We start from the raw sequence: 13,828 nt of genomic DNA, 5'->3' as shown, positions 1-13,828 counted from the left end.
GATGCACTTGCCTGTGTTCAGAGGTGTTATGAGTGTCACAGAACATATGGAATCTCAAAATGACATGAAATTAATCCTTTTGAACACCATTCTAGAGGTTGAAGTCCTTGACTATTGGGAGATTGATTTTTAGGACCTCTACCTTCTTAATTTACAATGAAGACATTCTTGGGGTAGTTAATTATGTGTCTAAATGGGTTGAAGCACTTACAGCCCCAAGAGCAGATGCCAAAACTGTCATAAAATTTCTAAAGAAAAACACATTCTACTGGTTTGGTTCTCCAAGATTGCTAATCGGTGGCGGAGGTTCTCACTTCTGTGAGGCTCAACATAAAAAATGTTTGGAACATTATGTAGTCAGACACAAAATTGCATCACTTTATCGTTCGCAGACCAATGGCCAAGCATAGGTATCGAACAGAAAAATCAAGCATTTTTTAGAAAACAACTATGACAGCCTCGAGAAAAGATCAGTCTCTTAAGCTGGATTTGACACTTTGAGCCTACAAGACTATGTACAAATCTCTTATAGGTCTCCCGCCATTTCAACTGATTTTGTTAGGTTTTACAGAGGGAGTTTTACTAGGGAGAACAACACCAATGAGATCTGAGCCTAACCACATAAGACACTGACACCACTCTCAACCCAAAACCTTAAGGCGATGGGTTTATGGGCCTTGATCCTTATATGGTGCTCTACTTTCTCATTTCTGGTCAATGTGGGACTTAGACTCACACTTGGATTCCTAACAGGTTTATGGTAAAGTTTTTCATTTACCAATACAGTTGGAGCACAAAGTATATTGAACCTTTAAAATATAGAATATTGATCCTAAAGTAGCTGGTGAGAAAGGGAAAATCCAGCTGCATGAGTCCTTCAAGTTGTATAAGGAGGAGGTCAAAGTTTACCATGACAAGAAAATTCTAAAATGGGAGTGGGGTCAGTGACGTGTTAGTGTTTGATTCTAGCTTGAGGCTTTTCCCTGGAAAACTAAAATCAAAGTGGGGTCAGATCCTTATGAAGTTATGGAATTGGGGAATCCTTAATCTCATAGGTGCTGGGTAGTAAATGGACACAGGATGATAGGCCATTTTTGTCTGTGCCCATGGCGTGTTCAAAAAACCTCATCACAATTCATGGAAGCCTTCAAGCAATACGAGCACCCCTTTCATGGTCATTACATGTCAAATCTCAGTGAGTATTGCGTTTTTCAAGTTTGTGACTCTACATATGGTTGAGGCTCATGGTCCAATATAGATATATCTGTCGGAAGCACAATAGATGATCCAGTATATGGAGAAAAGATTATGATTATCCTTATAATCTGTAAGCAATATTGAAATGATTACAATGAAACTAAATGAATGAATGAACAAACTTAGTCAACAAAATCTCACAAAAATTGAAAGTACACTACAAGACCAGTCATTCTACACAGATATGGGTGAGTTTGGCCATAGTGTTTGAAATTAAACCAGTAACAAAAGTCTTCATTCCCATTTACTCCTAAGTTCATCATGGTGTTTGAAAGCATAGGTGAGTAGTGTGCTTCCATCCAATGCTTTTAGTACAAAAGTCTCTACCAACACATAACATCCAAATTTTTTCCACCTATTAGTCCCCTTAAATTCTTCCACTTTCCTGACTCTAATTTGCTTCTCTTTTCCTCCATCCCAACCTGCTCTTTCCTGCTCCCACTTCATTCTCTCGACCACTGCAGTGTTCAATCCCACACTTCTCTTTTCTCCAACATTGTTGAAACTATGGAACCACAGAAAACCTTCAGCAATATCCATTTCATCGATCACAGCTTCCCACCCAGCAATTACAACCACTTCCTTTTGAACCACAGCATCCACAATTACAGTCTTTTCCACTTCATTCTGGTTCTCACATGAAAAGATTTGCTCCCATTTCTGCTCCAGTGTCATTTCATAAAACATCGACTTTCTCATTTCTTCCTTCAATGTTTTGTGAGTTCCCTCCTTGATAAACATGAAGGGGCAGTACCATTTTCCCACAGCAACGCTGTCTGAACTCCTTTTTGCTAAGGAGAATTTGAATTCTGGCTTGCTGGCACGGAGGGCCTCATTCACCCCTGATGCTTCGCTTAGACTTGAATCACTTGAAGCACTCGAAGCACTCACTTTCCACCTTCTGCTCAAAAACCTTGGAGGGTATCCATCTGGGGCAACAGATTTAGCTGAAAAACCACTCCTGAAAGTAACTTTGCTTCTTCTAGGATATATCTCAAACTCCTGATATGTGTCACTCACATCTATCGGATGCAGTGGTACATCAGTTTGAGCTTTGTAGAAACAGAATGTGTCCAAATCCTCCTCCTTTGAGTTAATATACGCTTCCCTGCACAACCAAATGCAAACTACATCAGTACAATCCTTAACCTTAAACATGTCAAGAAGATTAATCCTTAAATTTGCATTAGAATAGATGTTCAGGTTAGTGATGAAGAATAAACGGTCAAGAAATCAAGGAAAATGTAACTTGCTTAATGAAATGAAAGCTTAGGCTTACCCTCTTTTCTTCGAATTTAGATTTATGACATAGTATTTGTTGGAAGACAATGGTTGGTTGAGAACCGGGATGAAGGCAACATGGTGGTAATGAGTGGTTCTATTGAGTGAAATACCTGATCTATAGAACAACTTAAGGTTTAAATTTTGAGGGAAAGGCAACTCCTTCACCTCATGAAATTCTCCTAACCCAAAACAAGAGGTTGGCTCCATCTCTTCATCTTGGATCACCAAAATGCCAGAATTGGGGCCTTCTGGTGGAGGCAATGACAGAGCATCTAAAGACTTCTTAAACAGAGATAAAGGCCTAGTCACATACATTCTCTTCTCAATTTCTTTCTTCCCTTCCAAGAACAACTTGCTTAATGTGGATATTGACGATGTACAGATCCACTTATATATATGTATGAGACGAAATTTTATTTTGATATGGTCAATGAACAAAGTTAGTAAACGTGTTCAATTGACCAAGTTGGGGAAGAAAAAATACTTTTTTTTTTCTTTTGGCAAGCCAGTGCAGTAGTATTGATTTTGGGAATTTTTCAAGATGTGAGACCCACATGACAATAAAATATACCTGCTGGGTAGTGGGCGTGAAAGGGTCCAGTTTGGTCAGCCTTGTTGGCTTTGGCTTTGTCTATTTGGAAGTTTCAGCCTAAAAGGATGCAAAGGGAGGATTTGGGGATTAGTGTAGACTGCTGAGATGTCAAGTTTGAAGAGATTGGACCATGCTTTTAAAGAAAAAGAAAAGTGATTTAATGGTTCTTTTTCTCACATAATTTCATTTAATCTGACCAACAAATATTGTGTATTCTATCACACTGGATTATTGATAAAAGGCATACATGATAGAAATAACTAATGTAATATATTATAGTAATAACATGGTTAAAGATCATAAATTTAACTGAAAAAGTTCTATTAATTTATTTTAAAAAAAATAAAATAAAAATATTCAAAATAATAAAATTAAAAAAATATATATCCTAAGATTAAAAAGGCTATTAAATAAATTGCTAACGTTAGGTATGTTTTGTAGGATTTATTTGTGTAGTCGATCTTTGACCTGGCTGCTTTTCAATTCCTAAGTCAACTTTTTTAATGATTAATAAAGAGGGATGCTCTGTGCTCTGGTTAGAACTATGGTTGATAGTAGAAAGATAAGGACTTTGGTTTGGTTTAGCAAATACCATTTGAAATTCTCTTGCTTATGAAGCCTGTGACTTCTTTTTTTCAATACATTAGAAAAAATAAATATTAACTTCAATAATGAATCCCTCATCATTTTTCAAACTATTATTTAGTTTCAAAAATCAGACGAGGAAGAACTTACGATGTTTCATTTTTTTTTAACTCTTTGGAAAATCGATTACGGGTAACCAATTTTTTCATCGGTATCCTTTTAAAGTGATCAAATGCGTAATTTTTATTAATTAAAATTTACCTTTGAAATTTTTATGGTAAAATTATAACAGTTTTAAAAATTGAAATAATTTTAGGATATTCGTGAAGATGGGTTACTTTTAATAAGCTGAAAATTTAAAAGATGTCTAAAATTAATAATAACTGTATAACAAAATTGGGGATGTTTGTAACGTCCCATTTAATTATTACGCGAAATTAAAGGAAACCTCACACAAAATAGTACTATAGCGTAGTCCTGGGGTCCTTAACACAACCCCTACAACCTGGACACACCACGATGCCAACGGAAACCAAATACAAGTCTAGCAAAAGAGAAAAGAGTAGCAAGGCGTAAAACAATACATGGGCCATAGCCCTAATAAAAACCATGAAGAAAATAAAAAGATCCAGCCCCGATGACTAAGCAACGGAATTGTCATTTCCTTGCTGACCACGAGAACCTCGCCCATCTGCTCCCATCAATCAAATTGATGATCATCGCAAGAAAGAAGAACCACATACAAGACAACCACACAACAACAGGGTAAGCTAGAGCCAACAACATTTTTATCATACAGTCAAATATATATTTTCATCACTCAATATCCATACAACATTCAAGCATGTTATGATTTTCCAATCAATACACTATGACTCGACTAGACTCATCCGGATACGTATAACTTGGTCGGATTCAGCGGATGCCCGCACTTGTGATGGATACATCTGCTCACCCCCGAACTATGTGTTACAAGTGTTACAATGAATCAATTTTTCCTCACCACAAGGTTAGCCCTTAATGAATTTCAGGCTCCTGCTACTCTCACCACAGGAGTCAGTCCGCTCTAGGTGAGACTAACTGACTCCTCAGAGTGTCAGGATGCAACCTTACCTTGAATCCTTACCTAGTTATACAGATGGGGCACCACCATGGATACCCACTAACAGAGGCCATGGAATTACGTCCCGACCACTGAAGCGCGACCCTGAAATCCCACCTAGGGATTTCCAATGAATTACGCACTAACACGGACCAAGCATACCAGACCAAACAATAAAGGTTTATTACGCATACACATATACATCACATACCATTTCTTGATAATTCATCTTTTTCATTTCTTTCTCAGTGGTTCCATACCCATCCATTTCTCTCAAACCATAGATATGGGCTTTTGTTCATGTCAATACCATGCCACTTTATCACCAACCATCTCATTGAGTTTGCATGCCAAAATTCATACCATACCCATCATTCACCATACATGAATCATATCACTCATACATAACAGTTCATTATATATGTTTCATCATAGCAATCATACCCAAGCAATTACCAATTCTCCAAGAGCAGCCAAGCACTCAAACCACGCATTGTCTCGCCTAACCCCTCGCTCAGGCTGAAGGGTCTCGCTCAGGCGAGACGGTCTCGTTCAGGCGAGCCCCCTTCGCCTAGGCGAGGGCTCAAAAACAAAAACAGGAACCAACGCGGGATCTCGCTTAGGCGAGACCCCTCTCGCCTGGGCGAGATGCTCGCTCGCTCAAAAAGCCGAGCTGGTCGCCTGGGCGACCTTTCGCACAAAAGTTTTGGGCGAGTCCCTGCTTATATCGCCTAGGCGAGATTGGCTCGCTTGGGCGAGATTAACAGGTCTCGCCACTGTTCTCCTGTCACAGTAGCACCCACCAATCCAAACAACACACCCAAAACATCATAAGCACTCAGAACATCTAATCAGTTCAAGACTATCAGCACACCAGTAAAAACAACAGTAAAAACGTGATACACGAGCGGGTTCTAGCTTCCCTTACCTAGAAGGGTCTAACACAGGACTTGGCAAGTAGCGTAGAGCACAACAGCTCCGAGCAGAGACTTAGGAGCTGCAAAAACAGTGACATAGAAGTGTAACAGGTTACTATGTGAGCTTTGTTGAACCCATGAAAAACAGCTCGGAAAGGAAAACAAGGTTCAAGACCAACTTACGTGAAATGAAGAGGACTCTTGAGCTGGTACGAGTGAGCGGGAGCTAAACCTTAACAGAGCTAAATTTTGGCGCACGGGAAAGATGACGGCTACGTTTCTGAAAGTGAATGGGAGTGTGAAATTAGGACAACACGAAGGGTTTTTATCCTATGGGTCAGCCTTTAGGCCCACTACTATAGGGTAGCCCTTAAAAAGGAAGCAGAATAAAAAGGGCCTTACAATGTTGACAAAAAATGAAAATAGGGAATGATATGTGTTTTAACAATGATATTGTATTATAATTGAATATATATATATATATATATATATATATATATATATAATTTGGAACATTTTTAGTAAATAAATAAATAAATAATTACAATAAAAGTCGTAAACTTTTAATAATGATAATCCACAATTAGATTATAATATAATGAGTTTTAATTAATTCCGAGAATAGAAAAATGTATAAGTTAGTATTAAAATTAAGATGATTATTTAACTTGTAATAATGTTGATGATAAAAATGAATTTGATAATATTTAAAATTTATGATGATTATTTTATAACTTATTTTCACAACATATTTATAGAGAGGAAAAAAGTGAGAAAAAGATCGAGAGAGGGAGAAAGTGTATGCCAAAATGAAAAGGTGAAGAAAGAAATTGTGAATGAAAATGATTCAAACATATGTTTACATAATAAAGGAAAAGCGGATATATGCATTTTTGAAATGCAATAACAGAAACAAAACTATTGAGATGCGTTGAGGAAGGTAGGAAACACATGAGCCTAATTAGATATGGCAAATAAATTTGTCCCGTGGGTATTGTCTGAACCCGCCGTTTTGACAGGAAATCCCTACATTAACTGGGTATGGGTATGGGTATGAGAAATCTCCAACTTTTTCAATTGGGTATGGGGATAGGTATGGGGATGTACATATCCCCACCATAATACTCGTTCCCGTCATATTTTCGCCCTCGTTTAAATTATTACAATTAATTAAGTAACCTTATATATATATATATATATATATATATATATATATATATATTATTTTTTATTTCTTCTAATTATTTGGTTTATCATGAAATTTATTCGCATCTCCAATATATTTTTCATTATCATAACCTTTATGTAATTATATTAAAATGATGTATGTCAATTAAAAATTTTTATGTCTCACATTTGAATATTTCTATTATTTTTAATATTTTTATTTATTGTATATTTTCCTTTCACATGAGAATGTTTAATACTCTCCATTTAAGTGTTCAATAACATAAACCTTTCATCTACTATGTAATATAAAAAAAAATTACTTATTATTATTAATTTTTGTTTCATTTGAAAAGTTTTCTTAGATCTCTAAGGTATTTTTCATCTTATCATACCCTTAATTATACATTATACAGTTATTTTCCTTTGTGCGATTTCTTTCAATAGTCTCTAAAATTATTTCAAAAACACACATTTGTAAATTTTTAATATTTTTATTTGTTGTTTATTTTTATCATGTAAAATACTATTTGGATATATTTTATTTAATAATTTTTTATTTTCTAACTTATTATCAATCATACTGTAATTTTTTCATATAATTGTATAAATAACTTTTATTTACTACAATATAAAACTTTAATGTAATCGTCATGAATATGTTTTATCACCATTCAACATATATTGAAATTCAAAAGATACAATATTTATGTCAAAAATTTATTATTATGTTTATTATTTGTTCTTTGCGTTATTTCGACCAGATGATGTATTATAACTTTTATTAGTATATAAAAAAGAGATTCATTAGAATTTAAAAAATTGAAGTAAACAAACATTTAAAATATATTTTAATTTGAATATTTGTTTTGTTTTATATTTTTTTTTAAAATATTTTTTAATTTTATCAACTAGGTTTCATTAATGTTTACAAATTTAATAAGTATTTTGGTTCTCACAAAATTTTATTTGGTATTCTAATATAAAATGTACAGAATTATAATTAATTTCAAAGTATTTAATATCGAAGAAACAATCATCCTCTTAATATTAAATATTTGATAACATTATGTTTCATTTACCGTATTTTTTATTATTTTATAAAAATTAATTAAAATTAATATTGAAGTAGTAATAAAATGGGTACGAGATTATACCCGTTACCTGGTGGGGATAGGGATGAGACAAAAGTTTAATACCCGTTGGATTTGGGTATGGGGATGGAGATTAATTGTTTTTACGGGGATGGGTATGAGATAGCGAAACTCGTCCCCGCCTTGCCCCATTGCCATCCCTAGACCAAATAGATAGGATATCAACCCCCTTAAACCAGGAGTATATGTTCCTTATTCCCAGTTTGGAATGAAGATATTTGTAAGCTTGGGGCAACAAGGGTTTGGTGTAGAAATTAGCAACCTAAAGGTTAGAGGTAATAGGCAGCATCTTGATCAGACCTTGAGTTATCTTTTCTTGTACAACATGGTAGTCTATTTTTACATGTTTTGTACATTCCTGAAACATGGAATTAGAGGCAATTTGAAGAGTGGATTAGTTATCACAATATAGCATCGTTGGAGAAATGAAAGGAACATGGAGATCTTGCAGGATGAAGGTTAGTCATTGAATTTCACAAGTGGTCGTTGGAAGGGCTCTATACTCGGCTTCAAAGGAGCTTCGAGAAATGGTTAGTTGTGTTCTTCAAGATATAAGGGAGTGTTCAAGGAAGATAGAAAAATCAATTGTAGATTTTCGGATTTGAGGGCATGTTGCCCAATGATAAACCTCTTATCATGTAGAGATTTAACCAAATCTCGATTTTCTCACTAATACCAACTAATCTAATAAAGTCATCAACCAAGGATCAATCCGAAAGATAGGAAAGGGAAATGCATGACTTCTTAAATGTGTTTTGTGAATTTCCAAAATAGAGTAAGGTGTCTCCAAAATAGTCAAAAACCCTAGAATGCTAACATGCACCAAAACCTTAAAAATGCTAGATTGGTGAAGGAGCACTTGATATGTGGCATTCTCACTATCATGAAAATTGAACCACTCATGTGTTACCATGTGAAAAGCCATTATATGAAAAGTATCTTCAATAGGACAATGACACATGGCCACTACCTTTGTATGAAAACTCTCCACTAAGAGTTTGCCATGTGGCATGTGTGGGATGTCCTCTACCTCTCTCCAAGCTTAGGGTTACAAAACTAGTCCTCCAAGGCTTAAACTAGGTCAAAACATGTCCTTCCAACTTAAGCAACATTGTTTATAAACCCTATATACTTGGCCCTTAATACAAAGCCTAAAAGAAACCTACACTACTTGGCCCTTAATACAAGGCCTAAATATTTCTAATTTACTATAGATACTCCATTGTGGCCCAAAAGGAAAAAAGCTTTGCTTTACCTTGCATAGATGTTTGTAGCTCTTCTTAAAAGTGCTTGGTCATGGCTAGGAGGTATGCAATCACCATGAAAGCTTAAAGAACCTTCAAGAAGAATTACAGGAAGCATGACTAGAAGGGGGGTCTCTAACCTAACATTTTTTGTCTTTATTTTCTATTTCTTTATGTTGACTTTTCTTATGTTGACTTGAGTTAAGTTGATTTGTTGACTTAAGTTAAGTTGACTTGTGAACTTGACTTGAGTTGACTTGTTGACCTTTGACTTGAATTATTTGTTTTGTAGGTCAAGCTAGTTGATGAGTCCATGACTCATCATGAAGTTATAGAGGACCTTCCTAGAAGAGTGGCAAAAAACATGACTAGAAGAGAGACCTCTAATCCTTCTACCATTTCTTTGTTTTCTAAATCTTTATGTTGAGTGTTCCCTAAGTTGACTTTTGTTGACTTGACCTTGGTTGACTTGTTGACCATTGACTTGTGTTGACTGTTGACCATATGGAGAGTCTTACCCTTGGAGCCAATCACATCTAGTACATATGAAGAGCATGGGAGTTGACCTTCTCTTCTAGAAGGTCAAATACAACATATGAAGACTTAAAGACTAAGTTAGGGTTCTCTCATTTTCAAGACACCTCCTTTCTGACCTAGTCTCTAGCATATTAATTTGTGTTTTTGCTTATGCACTTTCTAGCTTGGTAATTTTATTAAGAGACCCCTTACCTTTACTCATAAAAGGGATATTTCTAGACTTATGTAAAGGTTAGATATAGAGATGGCAAATAAACCCTTCTCCATGGATATTGTCCAAACCCGTCCCCGTTTTGACGGGGAATCCCCGCATTGACGGGGAATCCCCGCATTGACGGGGAATCCCCGCATTGACTGGGTATGGGTATGAGTATGGGGAATCCCTGACTTTTTCAATTGGGTATGGGGATGAGTATGTGGATGTACATATTTGTTTCTAAGATACACATTTGTTAGTTTTTTAATATTTTTATTTGTTGTTTATTTTTATCATGTACAATATTATTTCGATATATTTTATCAAATTATTTTTTATTTTTTAACTCATTATCAATCATATTGTAATTTTTCACTATAATTGTATAAATAAATTTTATTTACTACAATATAAACATTTAATGTAATTTCTATGAATATTTTTTTATCATCATCCAACATACATTGAAGTTCAAAAGATACAAGATCATTGTCAAAATTTTATTATTATGTTTCTTATTTATTCTTTGCATCATTTTGATCAAGTGATGTATTATAACTTTTATTAGTGTATAAAAAAGAGATTCATTAGAATTTTAAAAATTGAAGTAAACAAACATATTTAAAATATATTTTAATTTGAATATTTGTTTTCCTTTTATATTTTTAAATTTTATCAACTAGGTTTCATTAATGTTTGCGGTTTGCAAATTTAATAAATGTTTTGGTTCTAATCTGATTTGGTATTGTAATATAAAATGTAAAAAATTATAATTTATTTCAAAGTATTTGATATCGAAGAAATAATCATCCTCTAATATTGAATATTTGATAATATTATGTTTCTGTAATTTTTTATTATTTTATAAAAAATAATTAAAATTAATATTGGAGTAGTAAGAAAACGGGTATGGGTACGAGATTATACCTGTTACCTAGTGGGGATGGGGATAAGACAAAAGTTTGATACACATTATGTTTGGGGATAGGAATAGATTTTTTCTATGGGAATGAGTATGGATAGCGAAACCTGTCCCCATTGCCATCCCTAGTTGGATATGGTGAATAAAATTACCTATATTTGACCATTGTTATGATAGTGCTCTCTGTGTTATGTTCTTTTTATGTTCATATGTTTTTATGTTATTTTTCTCCTGTTTTAATTTTTTAATAAAATCTTCGTGATATAATAATGATGTCTAGCCTGAGCTTTTGGAAGTAAAATTTTTTTTCTTATATTATTAAAAACAAATCATTTTTTTTTTCTTAAATTGAGTGTTCTATCACATAGACTAATCTCGGTTATAGTTGTGTTAAAAAGTGAAAATATGTTAATCAATTATGCTTTTATTTCATAAAAGTTGGAAAATTGTGTTTTTGTTTGTCAAATTTTAAAAATTAATTTTAGTTCTCCAACATTGAAAAAGAAAACATTTGTAGTCATTAAGCATTTAATTTGGAACATTAGAAAAAGTGTTTACAAAACTGTTTTCAATTTAAAAAAAAAAAATCTAGAATGTAAATAGTATTTTCATAAATGTCTACCTGAGCTTTTGGAAGTAAATTTTTTTCTTATATTATTAAAAATAAATCAATTATTTTTCTTAAATTAACTGTTCTATCACATAGACTAATCTCTGTTATAGTTGTGTTAAAAAGTGAAAATATTTTAATTAATTATGCTTTTATTTCATAAAAGTTGGAAATTTGTGTTTTTGTTTGTCAAATTTTAAAAATTAATTTTAGTTCTCCAACATTGAAAAAGAAAACATTTGTAGTCATTAAGCATTTAATTTGGAACATTAGAAAACTGTTTTCAATTTAAAAAAAAAAAAATCTAGAATGTAAATAGTATTTTAAAAAGTTTGAGAAATTAAAATATTTTTCTAGCCTTGGAATCAAATCTATAACTACTTCTAATTTCAAGAACTCAACTAAAACATAATTAATTTAAAAAAATATCTCTTAAAGTGAGTAAAATTAATTTGGTGCGTATAAGATTGACGAAAATTTTAAATACATACATTTACTTCGCAAGTAATTTATTCTATTATTCAAATAAAAGTAATTCTTATAAGTTAATTTCGGAACTAAAAATGTTATTAATACCTTATCTCTGTCATTAAATATTAAGCATTTGAAACAAATTTGTAATATTAATTAAAACTTATGAAAACAAAAGTTTATAATGATTCACGCCTTTTTTATTTATGATTTTGTAGTTAAAAGGAGTGTTGTTAACACGAGAATTTCAATTATAAATATAAAACGAGTTTTACATTCATTTTTTTAATAAATTATAAAGTGTTATGAATTAATGATTGTCCGTTGATTTGATACATTTATTCATATGATTGATACTCATATGATTCGATTCGTTACCTTTAATACATGTTGTATCTATAAATAAGACTCTTCCTATCAATAATAATAATAATAATACACAGATGAGTTGCTACCTGTTCTCTCATTCTCTACTCTCTATTGTTTCTTCTCTATTATATATTATTTTCTCTCTTATTCGCTTTATTTCATAACACGTTATCAGTACGATGTTCCAACCAATTAAGGACTAGTGGAAGCTTTTTTCTCTCTAACGACAGTGTTCTGCGTGTCTCAATCCAGACTCTTTCTAATCCTTTCTCAATTTATAATTTTATCTTATATTCCTCCTCTTGTGATAAGAATGGTTTGACTTTATCAAATTTCATCTCCGTCTTATTATTTTTATTTTTATTATGACGGTGATTATAATTATTATTATTTTGATGATGATGATTATTATTATTATTATTTTATGTGTTAGTTCTAAACACACGAAACGTTGCAAAATTTGGATTTGTGACCCTTGATATTACAAGAATTCCTTATATTGGATTTTAAATGTTGAAATACATTTAGATGCAATGGATATTGGGATACCATTAAATAAAGAAATAAAACATCTAAGCAACTAATTTGCTCATGCGACAAAAATATTGTGAAAAGAGATTTCACAAATATTATGAATTTATTTCATGCCTATGTATGGCTGGCTGGACAAAGCAATAAAGCTTTTGATGAAAAATCATGAGATCCGCCTAATCTGCTCCATTCCTATAAGTGAATGCAGCAATAAATATTATGAATTTATTTGATGCCTTTGTATGGCTGAACAAAGCAATGAGCTTTTGATAAAAAATCATGAAACCTGTCCAAATTGGTTCTGCTCCACTCCCAGAAGTGAATGCAACAACATTTGATCTATATTTTCATGATCGTGATCGTGATATTGATTATGGACATGGTTATAAAGAAAATTTCAAAGACACATTTTGTCACCAGAAGTGCACAATAATGTGAAAAAGGAAAAAGGAAAATGTGAAAATATTGACAAAAAACTGAAAGTATATATTATCATTACGGTGGTAAAGGCCATTTGACTTGTACTTATTGTACACCAAAGCATCTTACAAATAATGAGAAGAACATAGAAACACATTTTGCTTATGATGATGGTGATTTTGATTATGGCCATATGGATGTTACTCATCTTGATACTATTATTTTCTTTGCTAAATCAAATGGAAGCATTGATCACCTCATTGGTTATGAGAGTGTTAAAAAAATCATATTGATATTTACGTTTATATGAAGAACGAATGTTGACACTAGTACCAAAGGTTATGTGTCTTATTGATAGTGCAACAACTTATACAATTCTCAAGAGCAATAAAATTTTCTCTTGTTTGATAATGTGAGACATCAATGTTAGTATTATTTATAGTACTACAAATATATTAAAGGCTCTAGAA

At 32.7% G+C, this 13,828-nt stretch overlaps 1 protein-coding gene across 1 annotated transcript; it reads right to left on the bottom strand.

Annotated features, from left to right (window-relative positions):
- Positions 1–1,295: 1,295 nt before the first annotated feature.
- LOC114174677 (uncharacterized) lies at positions 1,296–2,919 on the bottom strand. Its single transcript, XM_028059504.2, has 2 exons — positions 2,537–2,919; positions 1,296–2,365 (listed from the first exon to the last, which is right to left on the bottom strand). The coding sequence occupies exons 1-2, from the start codon at positions 2,854–2,856 to the stop codon at positions 1,492–1,494; spliced, it is 1,194 nt and encodes a 397-aa protein (XP_027915305.1). The 5' UTR covers positions 2,857–2,919; the 3' UTR covers positions 1,296–1,491.
- Between the last annotated feature and the right edge of the window lie 10,909 nt (positions 2,920–13,828).

This window comes from Vigna unguiculata, chromosome 2, assembly GCF_037176805.1.
Source record: "Vigna unguiculata cultivar grain cowpea cultivar isolate G323 ecotype 2 chromosome 2, ASM3717680v1, whole genome shotgun sequence".
In the NCBI taxonomy this organism is placed as follows: Eukaryota; Viridiplantae; Streptophyta; class Magnoliopsida; order Fabales; family Fabaceae; genus Vigna; species Vigna unguiculata.
This window is presented reverse-complemented; position numbering and strand designations above follow the sequence as displayed.

What these genes read in the sequence shown, in the direction of transcription:
- LOC114174677 (XM_028059504.2), bottom strand. Translation starts at nt 2,856, where the DNA reads ATGTATGTGACTAGGCCTTTATCTCTGTTTAAGAAGTCTTTAGATGCT. An exon ending in CTAAATTCGAAGAAAAGAGG is followed by an intron (nt 2,366 to 2,536) that starts GTAAGCCTAAGC and finishes TTGGTTGTGCAG; the next exon opens with GGAAGCGTATATTAACTCAA.